Raw genomic sequence first — 14,489 nt, 5'->3', positions numbered from 1 at the left:
CAATTCCATTTAGTTTTCTTATTGGCTCCTTACAAAACGTGCACACACTAAACATTAAAGTGGCTTGTGATGGTGTGTGCCAGGTTGCACTGAAACAGCATCTATAAGTGGTGTTTATACCACTGCCACCAGCATGCATACAGAGTACTTTCTGGAATATTTCACATAAACATGATGGGCTTTCACCAACAAGGTTGGAAGTGTGTTAGGATGGAGGTTTTTGCATGCTTTTTAGGCAGTAGTCCACTAGTGTTAGAGCAACTCTTTACTCAGATATTAAAAATAATTATTACTTGGCTATTTTAATTTAATAAAATGTAGAAAAATAAATAAATAAAAAGTGAACCCCCTTTGGTATGCGCGTGCATGCTTTTATACAGTAGCAACCACCCTCATAGCCCACTTTCAGCATGGCTTACCCAGATTTGGGCTCTCCTTTTGAACACTGGGAATAACCTTGTGGTCTAATATTAGATCTGGCATAGAACAATGTAGGCTGAGAGTATGAGCATAATGATAATAAGGACGAAGTAGGTATTGCTATATTAAATGTAGGAAACAGATGCTAACAGTGTACATGTTAGCATTCCTGAAGAAACAAGACACCACAGGTCATACAACTCAAAGGCTTTAATACCACCAACCTAGACTTATTGTAACAGCTGCCAATGCAAGCAAGGGCATGACTGAACTACTCTGGGCACATAGGAGCTGTTCAGAAAGAAGTCCAGTTTCTGAACTATCTACTCAAACTGGTTGGTCTGTTATCGATCACAATCCTGATGAAAGGTTTGGCCATGCACACTAAATCCCACTACATTTTTAGTACATTATTGTACACAAAATACTAAAAAACTATGCTTAATGGAAAGACATTAATCCAAATGGAGGGCAACAGAGTATCTTTATTGAGCTTAAATAAAGCCTATAAAAACATTTGACATGCAAGATGTATAGCATTTTACATACTGTGTCTGAACGTGTTTGTCCTGAATGGAAGGCCACAATAGTCAAGAGCAAGAAAATGACACATTCAGTTTGGCATCTGAGAATACATACTCACTAAATAACAGATTTTTTTGCCTTTTTGTATTGTTGCCTCCTAAAACATGTATCTAAAGAATCAGTCAACATTTAAATATTAAATATTTTATTTATTTGCTTCAAAGAACATAAGCAAAGATGATGGATGATAATGACACAAATCACTCTTGTCTGCAATTTGATACAATATAATTCAGTATATTAATAAACACAAAACAACCCATGTTTTTAATGATTGAGTTAAGTCCGTTTAGCTCATTTGCATGAACCGTGTACTGAATGGACTGCAAGAGGGCCTTCCAAGAGGCAAGTCTGGGGCAACTGCTGGAGTATCATCTCATCATAAATAAAGACAAGACTGAGATGGTCATGGAAATGTGTATGTATGTGTGCTTAGTATGAGCGGATTGCAGGAGGGATGGCCGCACACTCCTCCATATTCAATGTGTCATCAATTACAGGCCTGTACTCCAAGGTGACCTTAGGGGGAAAGACACACAAACATTCAAGAATTACATTAATCAAATGTATTCAATTAAATCAACATTACCTTCTGCCATGAATTAATACAAATAATGTCTGTCAGAGACAGATGCATCAAGGTTGCAGCAATATTCAATATAAGAGTCTACCTTGCCTTGACTGCAATTGCTCTCCAGCTCCATGAGCTAATTAATCTGACTACTGTCAGGATAATCCAAGTAATGTCATTATTTTAATACACTTGATATTAAAGCAATAGTTCTCCCTCCACAAAATCTGTCAATATTTATGCTAACTCAGGCTGACAGAAGCATGTGTTATGTTCATTTTTCTTCGAAACAAAAGAAATTAAACAGCAATGTGGCTCTTTTCCATATTTGGACATAATGATATGTAGTTATACAGTATTCAGTGCAGTACCAGTGCAACAGTGCAATACCAAGCTCTCTATGGTAATGGTGCACTATGGTATAAAATTCTCGCCAAAAGTTTTCTGTACCTGTACCAAAGTTTTGTGCTTGTAAGAATATTTTGTGCTCGTAAAAAATATTTGTGTACATGTAAAAATAATTTGTATCTGTAAAAATATTTTGTGCATGCAAAAATGGTTTGTACATCTTCAAATCCGTTTTGTCACTGTGTAGAAAAAATGTTTGTGAATTTGCGAACGATTTTTGCACGCACGGATTTTCCATTTGCAAGTGCGCATCTGTTTTCTACAGACATGAAACAGATCTACGGGTACGAAACGAATTTACAAGTACAAAACTTTTTTACAAATTTTCCCAAAACAGCCAATCACAGCACTGCTTACTGAACGGACAGTCAGCCGATCAGCTCACTTCTTTAATTCTGAAACGCTGGACATCTCTGGGTACATCCATGTAAACACTACAGTCAGAAGATGTGAAACAAGTATTGGCTGGGCTAAGCTAACGTCAAAGATACTGCTTTTATCAACTGTCTCTGCTAACGTTACGTGAAAGCACCGCACATATAACATGGGAAATACAAAGGGAGGGAGGGAAGGGAGTCAGCCTAAAGCCACCCTGAACTTTTTTGGTCATGTAGCAGTAACTGTTATGTTCTAGCTAGCTTAGGTAACAAGCTAACTTAGCTAACAAGCAAACAGCTCAACTTAGCTCTATTCCTTCCCTACTATGAATCTAATATCATTAACTAGAACTAATAAACAGTATAGTTTAAAACGCGAGCACTGGATAGGTAATTAGTAGGTTACAATAGGTAATGGCAGCTAACTGGGCTAGTATTGGCTGGGCTAAGCTAACGTCAAAGATACTATCAACCGTCTCTGCTAACGTTACGTGAAAGCACCGCACATATAACGTGGGAAATACAAAGGGAGGAATGACTAGTCGGAAAACACTAACACAATAACTATACAGAACAATTATATCATTAATAATAATAATACTAATGATCCGAATTTTATTAGTTCTAGTTAATGAGATTCATAGTAGGGAAGGAATAGAGTTAAGTTGAGCTGTTTGCTTGTTAGCTAAGATAGCTCTTCTTTTTTAAGTGTTTCACCTCTTCTGAACTGTGGTGTTTACATGGATGTAGCTGCTACCAAGAGCTGTATTTTCTATGTCCAGCGTTTCAGAATTAAAGAAGCGAGCTGATCGGCTGACTGGCCGTTCAGTAAGCAGTGCCGCGATTGGCTGTTTTGGGAAAATTTGTAAAAAAGTTTTGTACTTGTACATTCGTTTCGTACCCGTAGATCTGTTTCATGTCTGTAGAAAACAGATGCGCACTTGCAAATGGAAAATCGGTGCGTGCAAATATCGTTCGCAAATTCACAAAAAAAAATTCTACACAGTGAGAAAACGGATTTGAAGATGTACAAACCATTTTTGCATGCACAAAATATTTTTACAGATACAAATTATTTTTACATGTACACAAATCATTTTTACGAGCACAAAATATTCTTACAAGCACAAAACTTTGGTACAGGTACAGAAAACTTTTGGCGAGAATTTTATTCCATAGTGCACTTCCATATAATTCTTTTGTTGTCTTGTTGGCTCCTTCCATAAAGCGTACACACTAAACATGCAAGTGGCCTGTGATTGTGTGTGCCAGGTTGCCCTGAAACAGCATTTATAAGTGGTACCTTGCCACCAGAATACAAATTACTCTCTAGGATATTTCACATAAACACTAAGATTTCGAGGAACTACATTTACAAGCTTCAACTATTCATCACATTTCCTCATTTTCTCAGCATGCCTACCTTTCCCGTCTCAGGGTCAACATAGGACAGTGTGTGTTTCCTCCAGTGCTGTTCGAACGGCTTCTTTTCCTGTCCCTGGAGGGGCTTGGAGTAGTCGAATTCATCAACACGGTCCTAAACCAGAAGAGGTCCTCCACATTAATTCCATTAACACTTAATAGAATAAACAGTCTATCCAAGCACTTTTGAGGGGCCCCCACAATTCCTCCTTGGATTACAAGTACTGTAAGCACAATGTAACCACAGTTAAACGATGAGGCAATATCTTCAGAGTGACGACTGACAAATTACACAACACAAGTCAAAGCGATCATGCTAACTTCTGTGCAATTTCAGTATAGCCTGCAAGGCTCAAATCTGTAGTCAACACTAAGAGGGGCCTGATCAAGAGTGTCTGTGGTTCGGAACATGTTAGGCGCTGAGAACATCATCTGTTAATTACTGGAGCTACACTTTATGTGTAGGAAGTCAACCCTGATGTCGATGACACGATGCGGAGAGGTGACCCACCTTGAAGTCCTCTCTGGCGTGGGCTCCTCGGCTCTCCTTGCGGGCCTCGGCAGACTGGATGGTCTGCACGCCGTTCAGCATCAGGTTCTGCAGCTCCAAGGTCTCCACCAGGTCTGTGTTCCACACAATGCCTATGCGAGGAGAACACAATGGTACCATGGTTTTTGATAATTTACATAACATTACAGGCTAACTTGTTTTATTGTTTAATCATCATATTTTTTTTTTTACTTCATTTTTTCCCTATCCAGTCAGTGACGGGGAAAGAAACCAACCTCGGTCAAAGGTCTTGATGTGTTTCAGGGTCTGGTAGACGGAGTCCATTTTCACGCATCCCTCCTTAAGCACGTCACCGGTACGGAAGACAGCGGCATGGCTCTGCATGGTCTGTGAACATATGGGTCAAGACAGATAAGAGATTAAGGTCGCGTGGCAATAAAGGTCTTCAAGGACATGACCCCACTAATAACACACGACAGAGTCTGAAACTGTAAGGTTAATGCCTGGTAATCTCATGCGGGTAATCTTGTGTTTTGTCCAATTTACACATGATCATTTAAACATCAGCAGTAATTAGGGTGTGATGCATGTCAGCAAACAAGCTATAGGATTTTCCAATTTCAAATATAATTCTAAATTCTACTGTTTAAACCTGTGCATGATTTCATAATTATCACCACATTCGCTTCCATTCTTACGTCTTGGGTCAAACTCATCAAATGCCCAGTAGTCAGCGTCGATGAATAGGTTCAACACGCTACCCCAAGGAAATCACAAACCTTCTGCATGGTAAGCCTAATCTCGGAGGTCCTGATGTCTCCGTTGGCAAAGCGGATCTTGTCCAGGTTTGCCACAGACTCCTCACCAGCATTGTCCTTCAGTGGAGGCAGCTTCTCGCCTACAGTCACAGAGAGAAGATCACCAGGGTCATGACAAGCGGCAAGTTCTGTTCTTAACATTTAGGGTGTTTTCACATATAGTCCCTTTTAAATGAACCGAGAACTCAGTCTACTAAAAGGGGACCAGAAAGTGGACCATAACAAAAGGGACTTCATTTTGAAGTTCATTTTGTATTCACATTATGGGTTCATTTGAAAGAGGATTCAGATATCTTTCTGTAGCACTTCAGCTCTGATGGGGCCTCAGTTCTCTTTCTATTCACATTATACCCTCTCTTGGGGTCTCAGACCTTAGTACTGCTTTGGATAAAGGGCTATGTAGTTGCTCATTTCCATCATCATTAATTATCAGGTTGAAATAATTATCATACCCATAATTGGTGTGGTGATTGTTTCATAAATTCATTTTTTTCCCTGAAATACATATATGATAATATATTTTTAGAATGAATTCTGATCTGAAGTTATTGCAATTATCCTCTTGAGCTGTCAGTCAACATGCCAGCCAATCACACTGTCAGTAATTCAGTGGTAGGTCCGCCCCACCTGGTTACTGTTGCTATGTCCAACTTTAGCTCACGTCCAAAATGACAAGTGAACAGCAGCCTGTTAACTGCGCTGCTCTGCATGTAGGCTACTGGTATGATTTTTACATGCAAGACAGAGTTCGACAGAGCCTAGCAAATCATGAAAAATGGTGAGCTATGTAATCCAAAATTTGCTAATTCTTCATTAGTTAGGCTACCAATAGCTTGGATGAAAAGATATTCAGCCGAACATTAACGTTAGAACATACCAAATTTTTAGCCAAATTACAAATGTCTGTAGGCCTACCATGAGCCTAATGATGATATCTTTTAAAATAAATAAATAAATAAATGGCTTGCCTGCTCTCTTGACAATTGAAAGTCAAGTAGGACAAAATAGGCTAGCCTACAATGCAAAATGTGAAGGATGACACAGGGCTTGTTCACAATGCACAGATAATGCAAACCGTATCCGATCCAAGTCCGCAGACTTCAAAGCGAACTGTGCCGAGACTACCTCCCAAGGTGGTCTCAGTTCGGTTCGTGTTAAAGGGGTCTGATTTCGGTTGGCGTGTTCACATATGCATATCATCGTTCTGAGTTCGTTTAGAAGCCTGAAAGAAGGCTGTGAAAACACCCTTAGAAAGAATTTAGATTTTATCTCCAGTAGCCAAATAACGGAAACGGCCTTGCTTTCTGAAGCACATCTGAGCGGGTGATGTGTCAAAAAAGAGTAATGTAGTATGACTGTTACCTGGTGTGCAGATATCGGCAATAGTGAGGGCGCAAGCGCGACCAAACACCACAAGATCCAGAAGGGAATTGGCACCGAGGCGGTTGGCACCGTGGACGGATGCACAGCCAGCCTCTCCACAAGCGTACAGCCCAGGCACAACATGGTCCTGGCCGTCTTTGTAGGTAATAGCCTGGAAAGTTCACAAAGAAAAGGTTTACCACTGATCAGCTAAAAAAAACAGGCAGAGATGATCTCTCTACCCTTTGAAAAAAAATAAATAAAAAAATAAAATGTACCTGTCCCTTGAAGTTGGTTGGGATGCCACCCATATTATAGTGGACGGTAGGCAGCACGGGGATGGGCTCTTTGGTGACGTCCACGCCGGCGAAGATCATGGCTGTCTCGGAGATGCCAGGCAGACGAGTGGCCAGTTGTTGGGGGGGCAGGTGATGCAACTGCAGGTACACATGGTCCTTATCTGGACCCACACCCCTATGAAGGAGAACAGAAACACACACACAATGAATTATGATTGAAAATGCTTTGTTGTGTGTTTACAAAACGATGTATGCTGAAGGCCTGAAACCTGTAATTCTCACACAAGGGAGATATGATCATTATCTGCTTCAGAGTTAGTTGCAGTGCAACTTAATGGGTGCAATTGTGCTTCGCCCATACAGTCACTAACAAGTCTAACACAGTCTACTAAGTATTCCTTTATGAAGAAGAGTCATGTGCATGTGCCTGTGTGTGTGTGTCTGTGTGCATTTGTGCGTATAGGGTGTCACCTTGGCAACATGCCAGAGGTGTCAGCTGAGGATGAGGGTAAAGTAACAATGTTGACATTTGGACACAGGCTTTGAATAATCTCCGACAACAGAACATAACGTTCCCGGAAAAATTACGCATGTCAATGATTACCACTTTCACCTATGACAACAAATCACCTTTCCTTCAAGACTCAGTGATAACTGTTGCTGGACTTTAACACAACACTGGGTCGTACCTTCCCTCGCGGATCTCAATGGTCATGGAGCGGGACACTACATCTCGGGATGCCAGGTCCTTGGCATTGGGTGCGTATCGCTCCATGAAACGTTCACCCTCGCTGTTGATGAGGATTCCACCCTCGCCACGGCAACCCTCTGTGATCAAGCAACCGGCTCCATAGATACCTAGAGGGGTAATGTTATATCATAAGCCACATGAGGCCAGGCTACAGGTTGGATGAGGACACCAACTGCCATAATACATTTAGCACATACACATTGCATAATATATTTTGCACATACACATTGCAGTGACATTTAATACCTGTGGGCAGGAAGTGCAAGAAGCATGAATAAATTGTTATGCCACACCAGCGAATGTGACGACACCATGGCAGAATCATTTGCAAACCAATGGTCTGCTAATTACCATTATTACTACGGTATAGTGTTTTAGCAAGTTTACAACAACTCACTCCTTCATCCTAGCTCAAACTTCCTTCTTAGGGTTTAAATTTAGACGTAAATATCAGGACTATCATCTCATTCACAAAGCAACTCGGAAAAGAGACCCAAAGCGACTTGGATAAGGACCGATGGCAAAACAATTAATGAATGTAACCAATGACTCTGGCATTACTCAACCAGAGGTCCTAGTAATCAGTATGACATTCTCTGGAGTGCAACTCACCTGTGGGGTGGAACTGCACAAACTCCAGGTCCTGGCAAGGCAGCCCGGCACGGGTCACCATGGCGTTTCCGTCTCCTGTGCTGGTGTGGGCGGAGGTGCAGCTGAAGTAGGTACGGCCATAACCACTGTGCAGAGAGACACGGGTCAGTAACAGAACAAGCAACGGGACATCACATTCCATTTTACAGTGTACATGTGGAACGACTTCATATGGATTATTTAGACTGAATTTTATCCTCTTGCAATGTTATTTTACTTAAGTTATATATTTTACATGCACTTTTGCATGATATGTTAAAAGTTCATGGTAAGGGCTGCTCCTACCCAGTGGCGATGACCGTGTTCTTGGCCCTGAAGCGGTGGATGGAGCCATCCTCCATGCACAGGGCAATCACCCCTCTGCACTCCCCATCCTCCATCAGCAGGTCCAGGGCAAAGTACTCCACAAAGTAGCTGGTGTCATACCTCAGCGACTAGGAGAAAACAAGCACACATAAACACATCATCCTGACAGAGCCAGAGGATAAACTGATTTCCCCCTCAAACATGTTTTTCTTCCTATCATAATAAACACCATACCAATTAAATATAGTTGGACAGTGTTATGCAACAAAATCACGACTATCAGGAAGCATCTTACCCGTCCATACAGAGTGTGCAGGAGGGAGTGACCAGTTCTGTCTGCCACACAGCAGCATCTGTGAGCCTGGCCTCCTTTGCCGAACTTAAGACTCTGACCACCAAAAGCACGCTGGTAAATCTTGCCATCCTCTGTGCGGCTGAAGGGCATTCCAAAGTTCTCCAGCTGCAAGGACAGAAGGAGGGTAAATGTGTGTGTCAGTGATGCAGTGTTTGTGTGTGTATATGTGTGTGTGTCTGCATGCAAGCATGGGCTAGACGCAAAACATTTCAGCACCTCAAGGATTTTGCAGAACAGAGGCTACCGGGCAATTGCACTAAACTCTGACTTATATCAGAGTTTAGTGCAACTGTCAATAACACCCAAAAGTGTCAGTAATTAAGAACAACCCAGTACAGTAAAAGTAAAAATAACATAGTGGACATGAGTAGAATGTGAAGAAACTATGTAAACCATTTAGGACCTTAGTTCTTCAGCTGACAGACCATTCCAAAAATAGCACTGACTGCTCAGTAGGAACAGTGATGAATGGGCAAAAGCGCAAGACATCTCAGAGGTGATGGCTGATTTGGAGCTACTTATTTTTCAGACTTGTAAAGCACACTTAGCCATGTTTACACATTAAGGCAGAACAGAACCAAGAGCATCTGCATCACAACAAAACAGCCAATATTGTGCACATCCACATTAACGGCAAATGTTCCTCTCACCTCAACCACAGCGGCTGGGGCCTGTTCGGTCATGTAGTGGATGGCGTCCTGGTCACCGAGCCAATCAGATCCCTTTACAGTGTCATAAAAGTGCCACCTCCAATCATCGTTCTCCATGTTTCCAAGAGCAGCATTGATTCCTCCCTAGAGGGGCACAAAACAATTTTTGATGCAGCTGTGGTGTATACACTTATGTATGCTATGCACTATACATAAAGTCAAACAACGTGCCGCAGAGATTGCATAACTTGAGTTTCCTTTGAGCCTGCGACAAAGTGACCTTTGGACTTTTTTGTCAAGAATTAATCGCACACAGACTTCTGACGGGGACATAGTAACCTAGCAATTAATCCAAACATTTCTATGCAGACAGAACCAAGCTGACGAATCTAATAAACCATTTAGTGTAAATGTACCTACTGTGAATACTCAAGGCAAGTTCACATATTTTTAGAAATAACAATAACAATTTAGTACCTCTGAATCTGAGAGGTCTTTTGACAGTAAATGTTTACCTGTGCGGCCACTGTGTGAGACCTGGTAGGGAAGAGCTTTGTGACGCAAGCTGTGTTGAAGCCAGCCTCTGACAAGCCAAAGGCAGCACGCAAGCCAGCGCCGCCAGCTCCCACCACCACTGCATCAAATTCATGATCCACTACTGGGTACTGTGTGGAGATCTGTGAACAAAGTCACGCACACATGATATCATTTCATTAAATCCAACATCGTTTGGCATAGAACCTAAATGTTCGAGAAGAAATAATCACTGCTTCTATTTTGTGGACACAGAATTATCTACTATAACATGCATGATGAAGAATATTAACCACATTTAATTTAGTGATGCATTCTCTGATAACAACAGAATGACATTAAACCACATCAGAATGTTGTAAGGTCCATGTAATGAAGATATGACATGCTTACCCCAGAGGTAACTTTAGCATTGTCCCTTTTCCCATAAATGTTGAAGTGAAACTTTCTGGAGTTGGTCTGACATACTGCCGGAAGCTGTTGAGAAAGGACAGCTATTAGAGTAAAAAAACAGCGCTGATTATTCCGGTCACACAAAATCGTTTGTATCTAGTATTTCACAGCTAGCTTGTGAACATGCAGTACTTCCACTGCTGCTCCTAGTTAACAACAATAATCGTAGTGCCAGAAGCACTTACTGGCAAAAAGAAAAAAGAAAATCTTTATGTAAGTTGTAAGGTAAATTAATTTCGTAGTAGGCCTACCTTGCAATGACATAACAAAGGTTGCCAGAGTTCAAGTGTCTAGCATGTGGTCGTGAACATTTTATATTACATTACATAACTGACTACACTACTATGTTGTGGTGTTAATTTCATGGCTTTTATTTCCATGAAATTAACACCACAACATAATAGTGTAGTAGCTGTTTTAAAAACATCACAAAATTCCCCACAGCAAAAGTGCAGTGCTATTTCAGCGTTCATTCTGGTGTGTATGAAAAGCAGATCAACAATGCTACATAAACACGTCAGTTCTGATCTATGCCAACAATTAATGCAACAAAGAAGCTCGCTGTAAAGGTACGAGGTTTCAGAGATATTCTTAACAACATCTCTAACTGCTGCAGACAAACGTCTTCCTTCGCTTCCTTAGCTTGCTAAGCTAGCTGGGAAAGCTAACACTGCGCTTTCCCTTGATTGACCTTCAGTGAGTGACTGTTTATATGGCTAACGTTACTTAGCAGGTATTTTACCAATAACCATGCAATGATGTCGACAATCAGAATTCTCTCAGCATTATATCTGATTAAACGAACACCATTTGTGGGATTAAAATAAACCAATTGTCTACATTTTTAGAGCGAAATGGAAAGCTAACTTCTTGTTAGCCATTATCTAACTCACTGAATGCCTATTACAAAACCAGCCTCTAGAAATGGACGACATTAGAGTCAGAAAACGTACACATTTAAATGAAGGTTAAACAAACTCCGAAACCCGTACACTCTCACAACCTTCACAATTATAATCACGAATAACTTACCGCTTTTGTTGACAACACTTTTTTCCCGAGAACACGGGAGGCAGTGCACACGGACGCCATGTTGGTTGTTTCGAAAGACACACCGGTGGACGCACTGTGGACGTCACCACGTTCATGTACGGGGAAGATTCCATTCACAACTGTACAGGGGTACTTCCTATTGAAATATTTCGAATATTTATATGAAATGCATGGGTAAGTGAGAGCATTCTAAAGAAGGCCTGTGATTGTATCACATACAACAGACCATCTGTTATAGTGACATTTTATAGTGACATTTTCTTTTAGATGTTGAGTAGGCTTCACATAAGCACCTACTTTCCATACAACATAAATGTAGTAGGCTATCGGCTGAAAGAGGAACAATATTCGGTAGGCTAACGTTACCATCAGAGTCCGTTTAGGGTAGCCTACTATGAAATGAAAACTGCACGAGGCTTCTGTGAAATATTGTTTCCCAGGTAGGCTAGCTTAAAATTTGGACATTTATTTATGTCAAAGTTATCTGGTAGTAATATTTTTACTTAGGGTATCGCAGTTTAATAACCGCATGCATGCCTCATCAATGAGACAACGTGATGTCCCGTCCGTTTGACAGTTCGCGACCTCCTTGATGTTGATGTTAGGCTAAGTTATCTAAGCCTCTTTTATTGTCTTGTTTAGTTGTTTGTCTGACTGCAGCGTAGATGAACAACTTGAACGACCCAGACTGGAACATAAGGCCCGACCAAGGGGCAGGTGGGGGTAACAGCAAATGGAATTATGCCCTACTTGTGCCCATGCTGGGCCTCGCTGCTTTTCGTAAGTGTACAGCCTTCACTTGGGTCAAAAATATCCTTTTTGAGCTAGTGTAAATAATCACCATGGGAAGGTAACCTTTGTCAGCTGCAAAAAAGAAGCGGTTTGTTGCAATAACAGCCTGCGCGCCCTGTAGATAGATAGATAGATAGACACACAGTTTAAAGTGGGCACAACTGAAGTTATGCACATGTAGTAAAATGTATTTAGTGTATGTGTTTTTCATCATCTCATCTGTACAGGATGGATCTGGTCCAAAGAGTCCCAGAAGGAGATCCATGAGGCCAGGACCAAGTATGACAAGACCATGAAAATCATCCAAGAGGACCTGGAACTGAAGTACCGGCTGTCACTAGCAGAGAACCGCAAGGAGACAGTACAGTTGGAACTGGAGCTAGAGAGGGAACGCAGGCGGGCCCAAGGATTCAAGCAGGCCTTGGCCTCACAGAGCCAGCAGCTTATGGAGGAGCGCCGGGGACTGAGCCGTGACCGCCAGGCCCTGGACCTGGAGAAGGGGCGGGTGCAGCAATCTGGCACCACTGGGGCGCTGTTCGACGAGGCCCTGGAGAAGGAGAGCCAGCGAGAGCAGACGGCGATCCAGGCCCTTGGGCAGGTGGAGGAGAAGCTGGTGGAGAGGCAGAGCGCCTTCTGTAGCATCTTGGTGCCCAGGGAGAAGAGGGTGGATATGGAGAAGGACCTGCTGGTGATGGCGGCTCGCGAGCCGGCTCTTGCCCGACTGGGCATGGACGACAGTCTCAGGGACATCTTCAAAAATGACCGCAGCTGTGCAGAATACCTGAACACAGACAAACGCAGGAACGGGAGTCTGATGTGGGTCTATCTGAGGTACTGGCAGCTGCAGGTGTCTCTGGAGAAACACCAGAGGGCCGAGGCATCTCTGCTGGGTACACAGACCACTGAGAAATAAGATGGTCAAGAGCATATTGTGACATAAATGATGTGACAGATTAACACTCATCTGAATAATAGGATGAACATTTTAATCATGCACTGCACATTCCTGATGTATAGTTCTTTAATAGAAAATAATGTGGAAAGGTTTTTTTTTGGAAATCTATGAATAAAATGTTTAAATAGACCACTCAATTGAACTCTCATTCCTTACAAAAAACTTTGTAAATAAAATCAGAAAAGTAAAGAGACTTGACTAGTTTTCAAGGACTGCTCAGTTATAAGTAACAAGGAAGATTGACCAAGGAAGATTCTTGTCATTGGTTTGTAATGAAAGGTTATTTTGGACAGTTAAAAGTTATCAGCACCCCAATATTTACCAAACAAGGCCATTTGTTAACTTAATTCATCATTTTAGTACATTTCATTGCTTATGAAGCTGAGAAACTGGGTTCAGTTGGGACGCTTACAGCTGCAAAGTTCAATGACCTCTAGAGGTCAGATAGAGCTTGTCATATTGCAGATTTGAATTCAGCACACCCAAATTGACAAAGTAAGACTGGTTGCCAACTTTGTCTTAAAAATGCCTGAGGGTGTCACAATTCTGGATTTTGGCACCAGTCTAGGAATTCCGTCAATGTTCTGAATTTTTGGTCAACGATTTTGTGACACCGAAACACCAGAGCACATGAAACTTGATGGGCTTGTAGATCCACTAGACTACAGAAAATAAGCGTTTGGTCCCCAAGGGCCACTCCCCCGGAAAGCGGAAAAATGCAGTTTTCACTAAATAATTACCTTTACCATTGCATGCAAGATGACACATTATTTGTGGTCTGTTGGTCTCAAAGGCCCGCATCAACCTAGCCCATAAACTCTCATTTGTGATGTTGCACATCATGCTGCAGCATTAAAATACAAATACATGCCGCTTTAATCGCCACTATCTTTGGCTGAGATTCTTCAGCAAGAGCTGACGGCGATCCAGGTCTTCAGCAAGTGGAGGAGAAGCAGAGCCCCTTCTGCAGTTACCTGGTGCCCAAGGAGAAGAGGAAGGAGATGGAGAACAACCTGCGGGAGATGGCGGCTCACCAGCCAGCCCTCACCGACACTCCTGATATATATTTCTAAAATAATAAAGATTTTTTTGGAAACCTGATAAATATAAATAATATGTTTAAATAGTCAAAATAGACCACTCAATTTACTTGCAAACAAAGCATTGTAAATAAAATCAGAGAAGTAGACATTTTTAAGGACTCCTAAGTAACAAG

The 14,489-nt window shown here is 41.7% G+C and overlaps 2 protein-coding genes across 3 annotated transcripts; one reads left to right on the top strand and one right to left on the bottom strand.

Annotated features, from left to right (window-relative positions):
* Window positions 1–885: 885 nt before the first annotated feature.
* Window positions 886–11,587, bottom strand: sdha (succinate dehydrogenase complex, subunit A, flavoprotein (Fp)). Its single transcript, XM_076302053.1, has 15 exons — window positions 11,506–11,587; window positions 10,414–10,497; window positions 10,002–10,163; window positions 9,487–9,630; window positions 8,777–8,941; window positions 8,461–8,609; window positions 8,137–8,261; window positions 7,463–7,631; window positions 6,753–6,948; window positions 6,475–6,646; window positions 5,074–5,192; window positions 4,570–4,681; window positions 4,295–4,425; window positions 3,785–3,898; window positions 886–1,524 (listed from the first exon to the last, which is right to left on the bottom strand). Exons 1-15 carry the CDS (start codon window positions 11,563–11,565, stop codon window positions 1,438–1,440), a joined length of 1,989 nt encoding a protein of 662 aa, XP_076158168.1. The 5' UTR covers window positions 11,566–11,587; the 3' UTR covers window positions 886–1,437.
* Window positions 11,588–11,667: 80 nt separating this feature from the next.
* On the top strand, window positions 11,668–13,402 carry ccdc127b (coiled-coil domain containing 127b). Of its 2 annotated transcripts, none has more exons than XM_076302055.1 (3): window positions 11,668–11,700; window positions 12,169–12,306; window positions 12,546–13,402. In XM_076302055.1, exons 2-3 carry the CDS (start codon window positions 12,192–12,194, stop codon window positions 13,229–13,231), a joined length of 801 nt encoding a protein of 266 aa, XP_076158170.1. In that variant the 5' UTR covers window positions 11,668–11,700; window positions 12,169–12,191; the 3' UTR covers window positions 13,232–13,402. The 2 variants fall into 2 exon arrangements, with proteins under 2 accessions (XP_076158170.1, XP_076158169.1); XM_076302054.1 differs by lacking the exon at window positions 11,668–11,700 and adding an exon at window positions 11,768–11,966.
* The last annotated feature ends 1,087 nt before the right edge of the window (window positions 13,403–14,489 follow it).

Source organism: Alosa pseudoharengus, unplaced genomic scaffold, assembly GCF_046254945.1.
Source record: "Alosa pseudoharengus isolate Yale_2024_CS ecotype anadromous, Long Island Sound unplaced genomic scaffold, YU_APseudo_1.1 YU_APseudo_1.1_scf_23, whole genome shotgun sequence".
Classification (NCBI taxonomy): Eukaryota; Metazoa; Chordata; class Actinopteri; order Clupeiformes; family Clupeidae; genus Alosa; species Alosa pseudoharengus.
The sequence above is the reverse complement of the archived record's forward strand: the minus strand, read 5'-3'. Positions and strand labels throughout refer to the sequence as shown.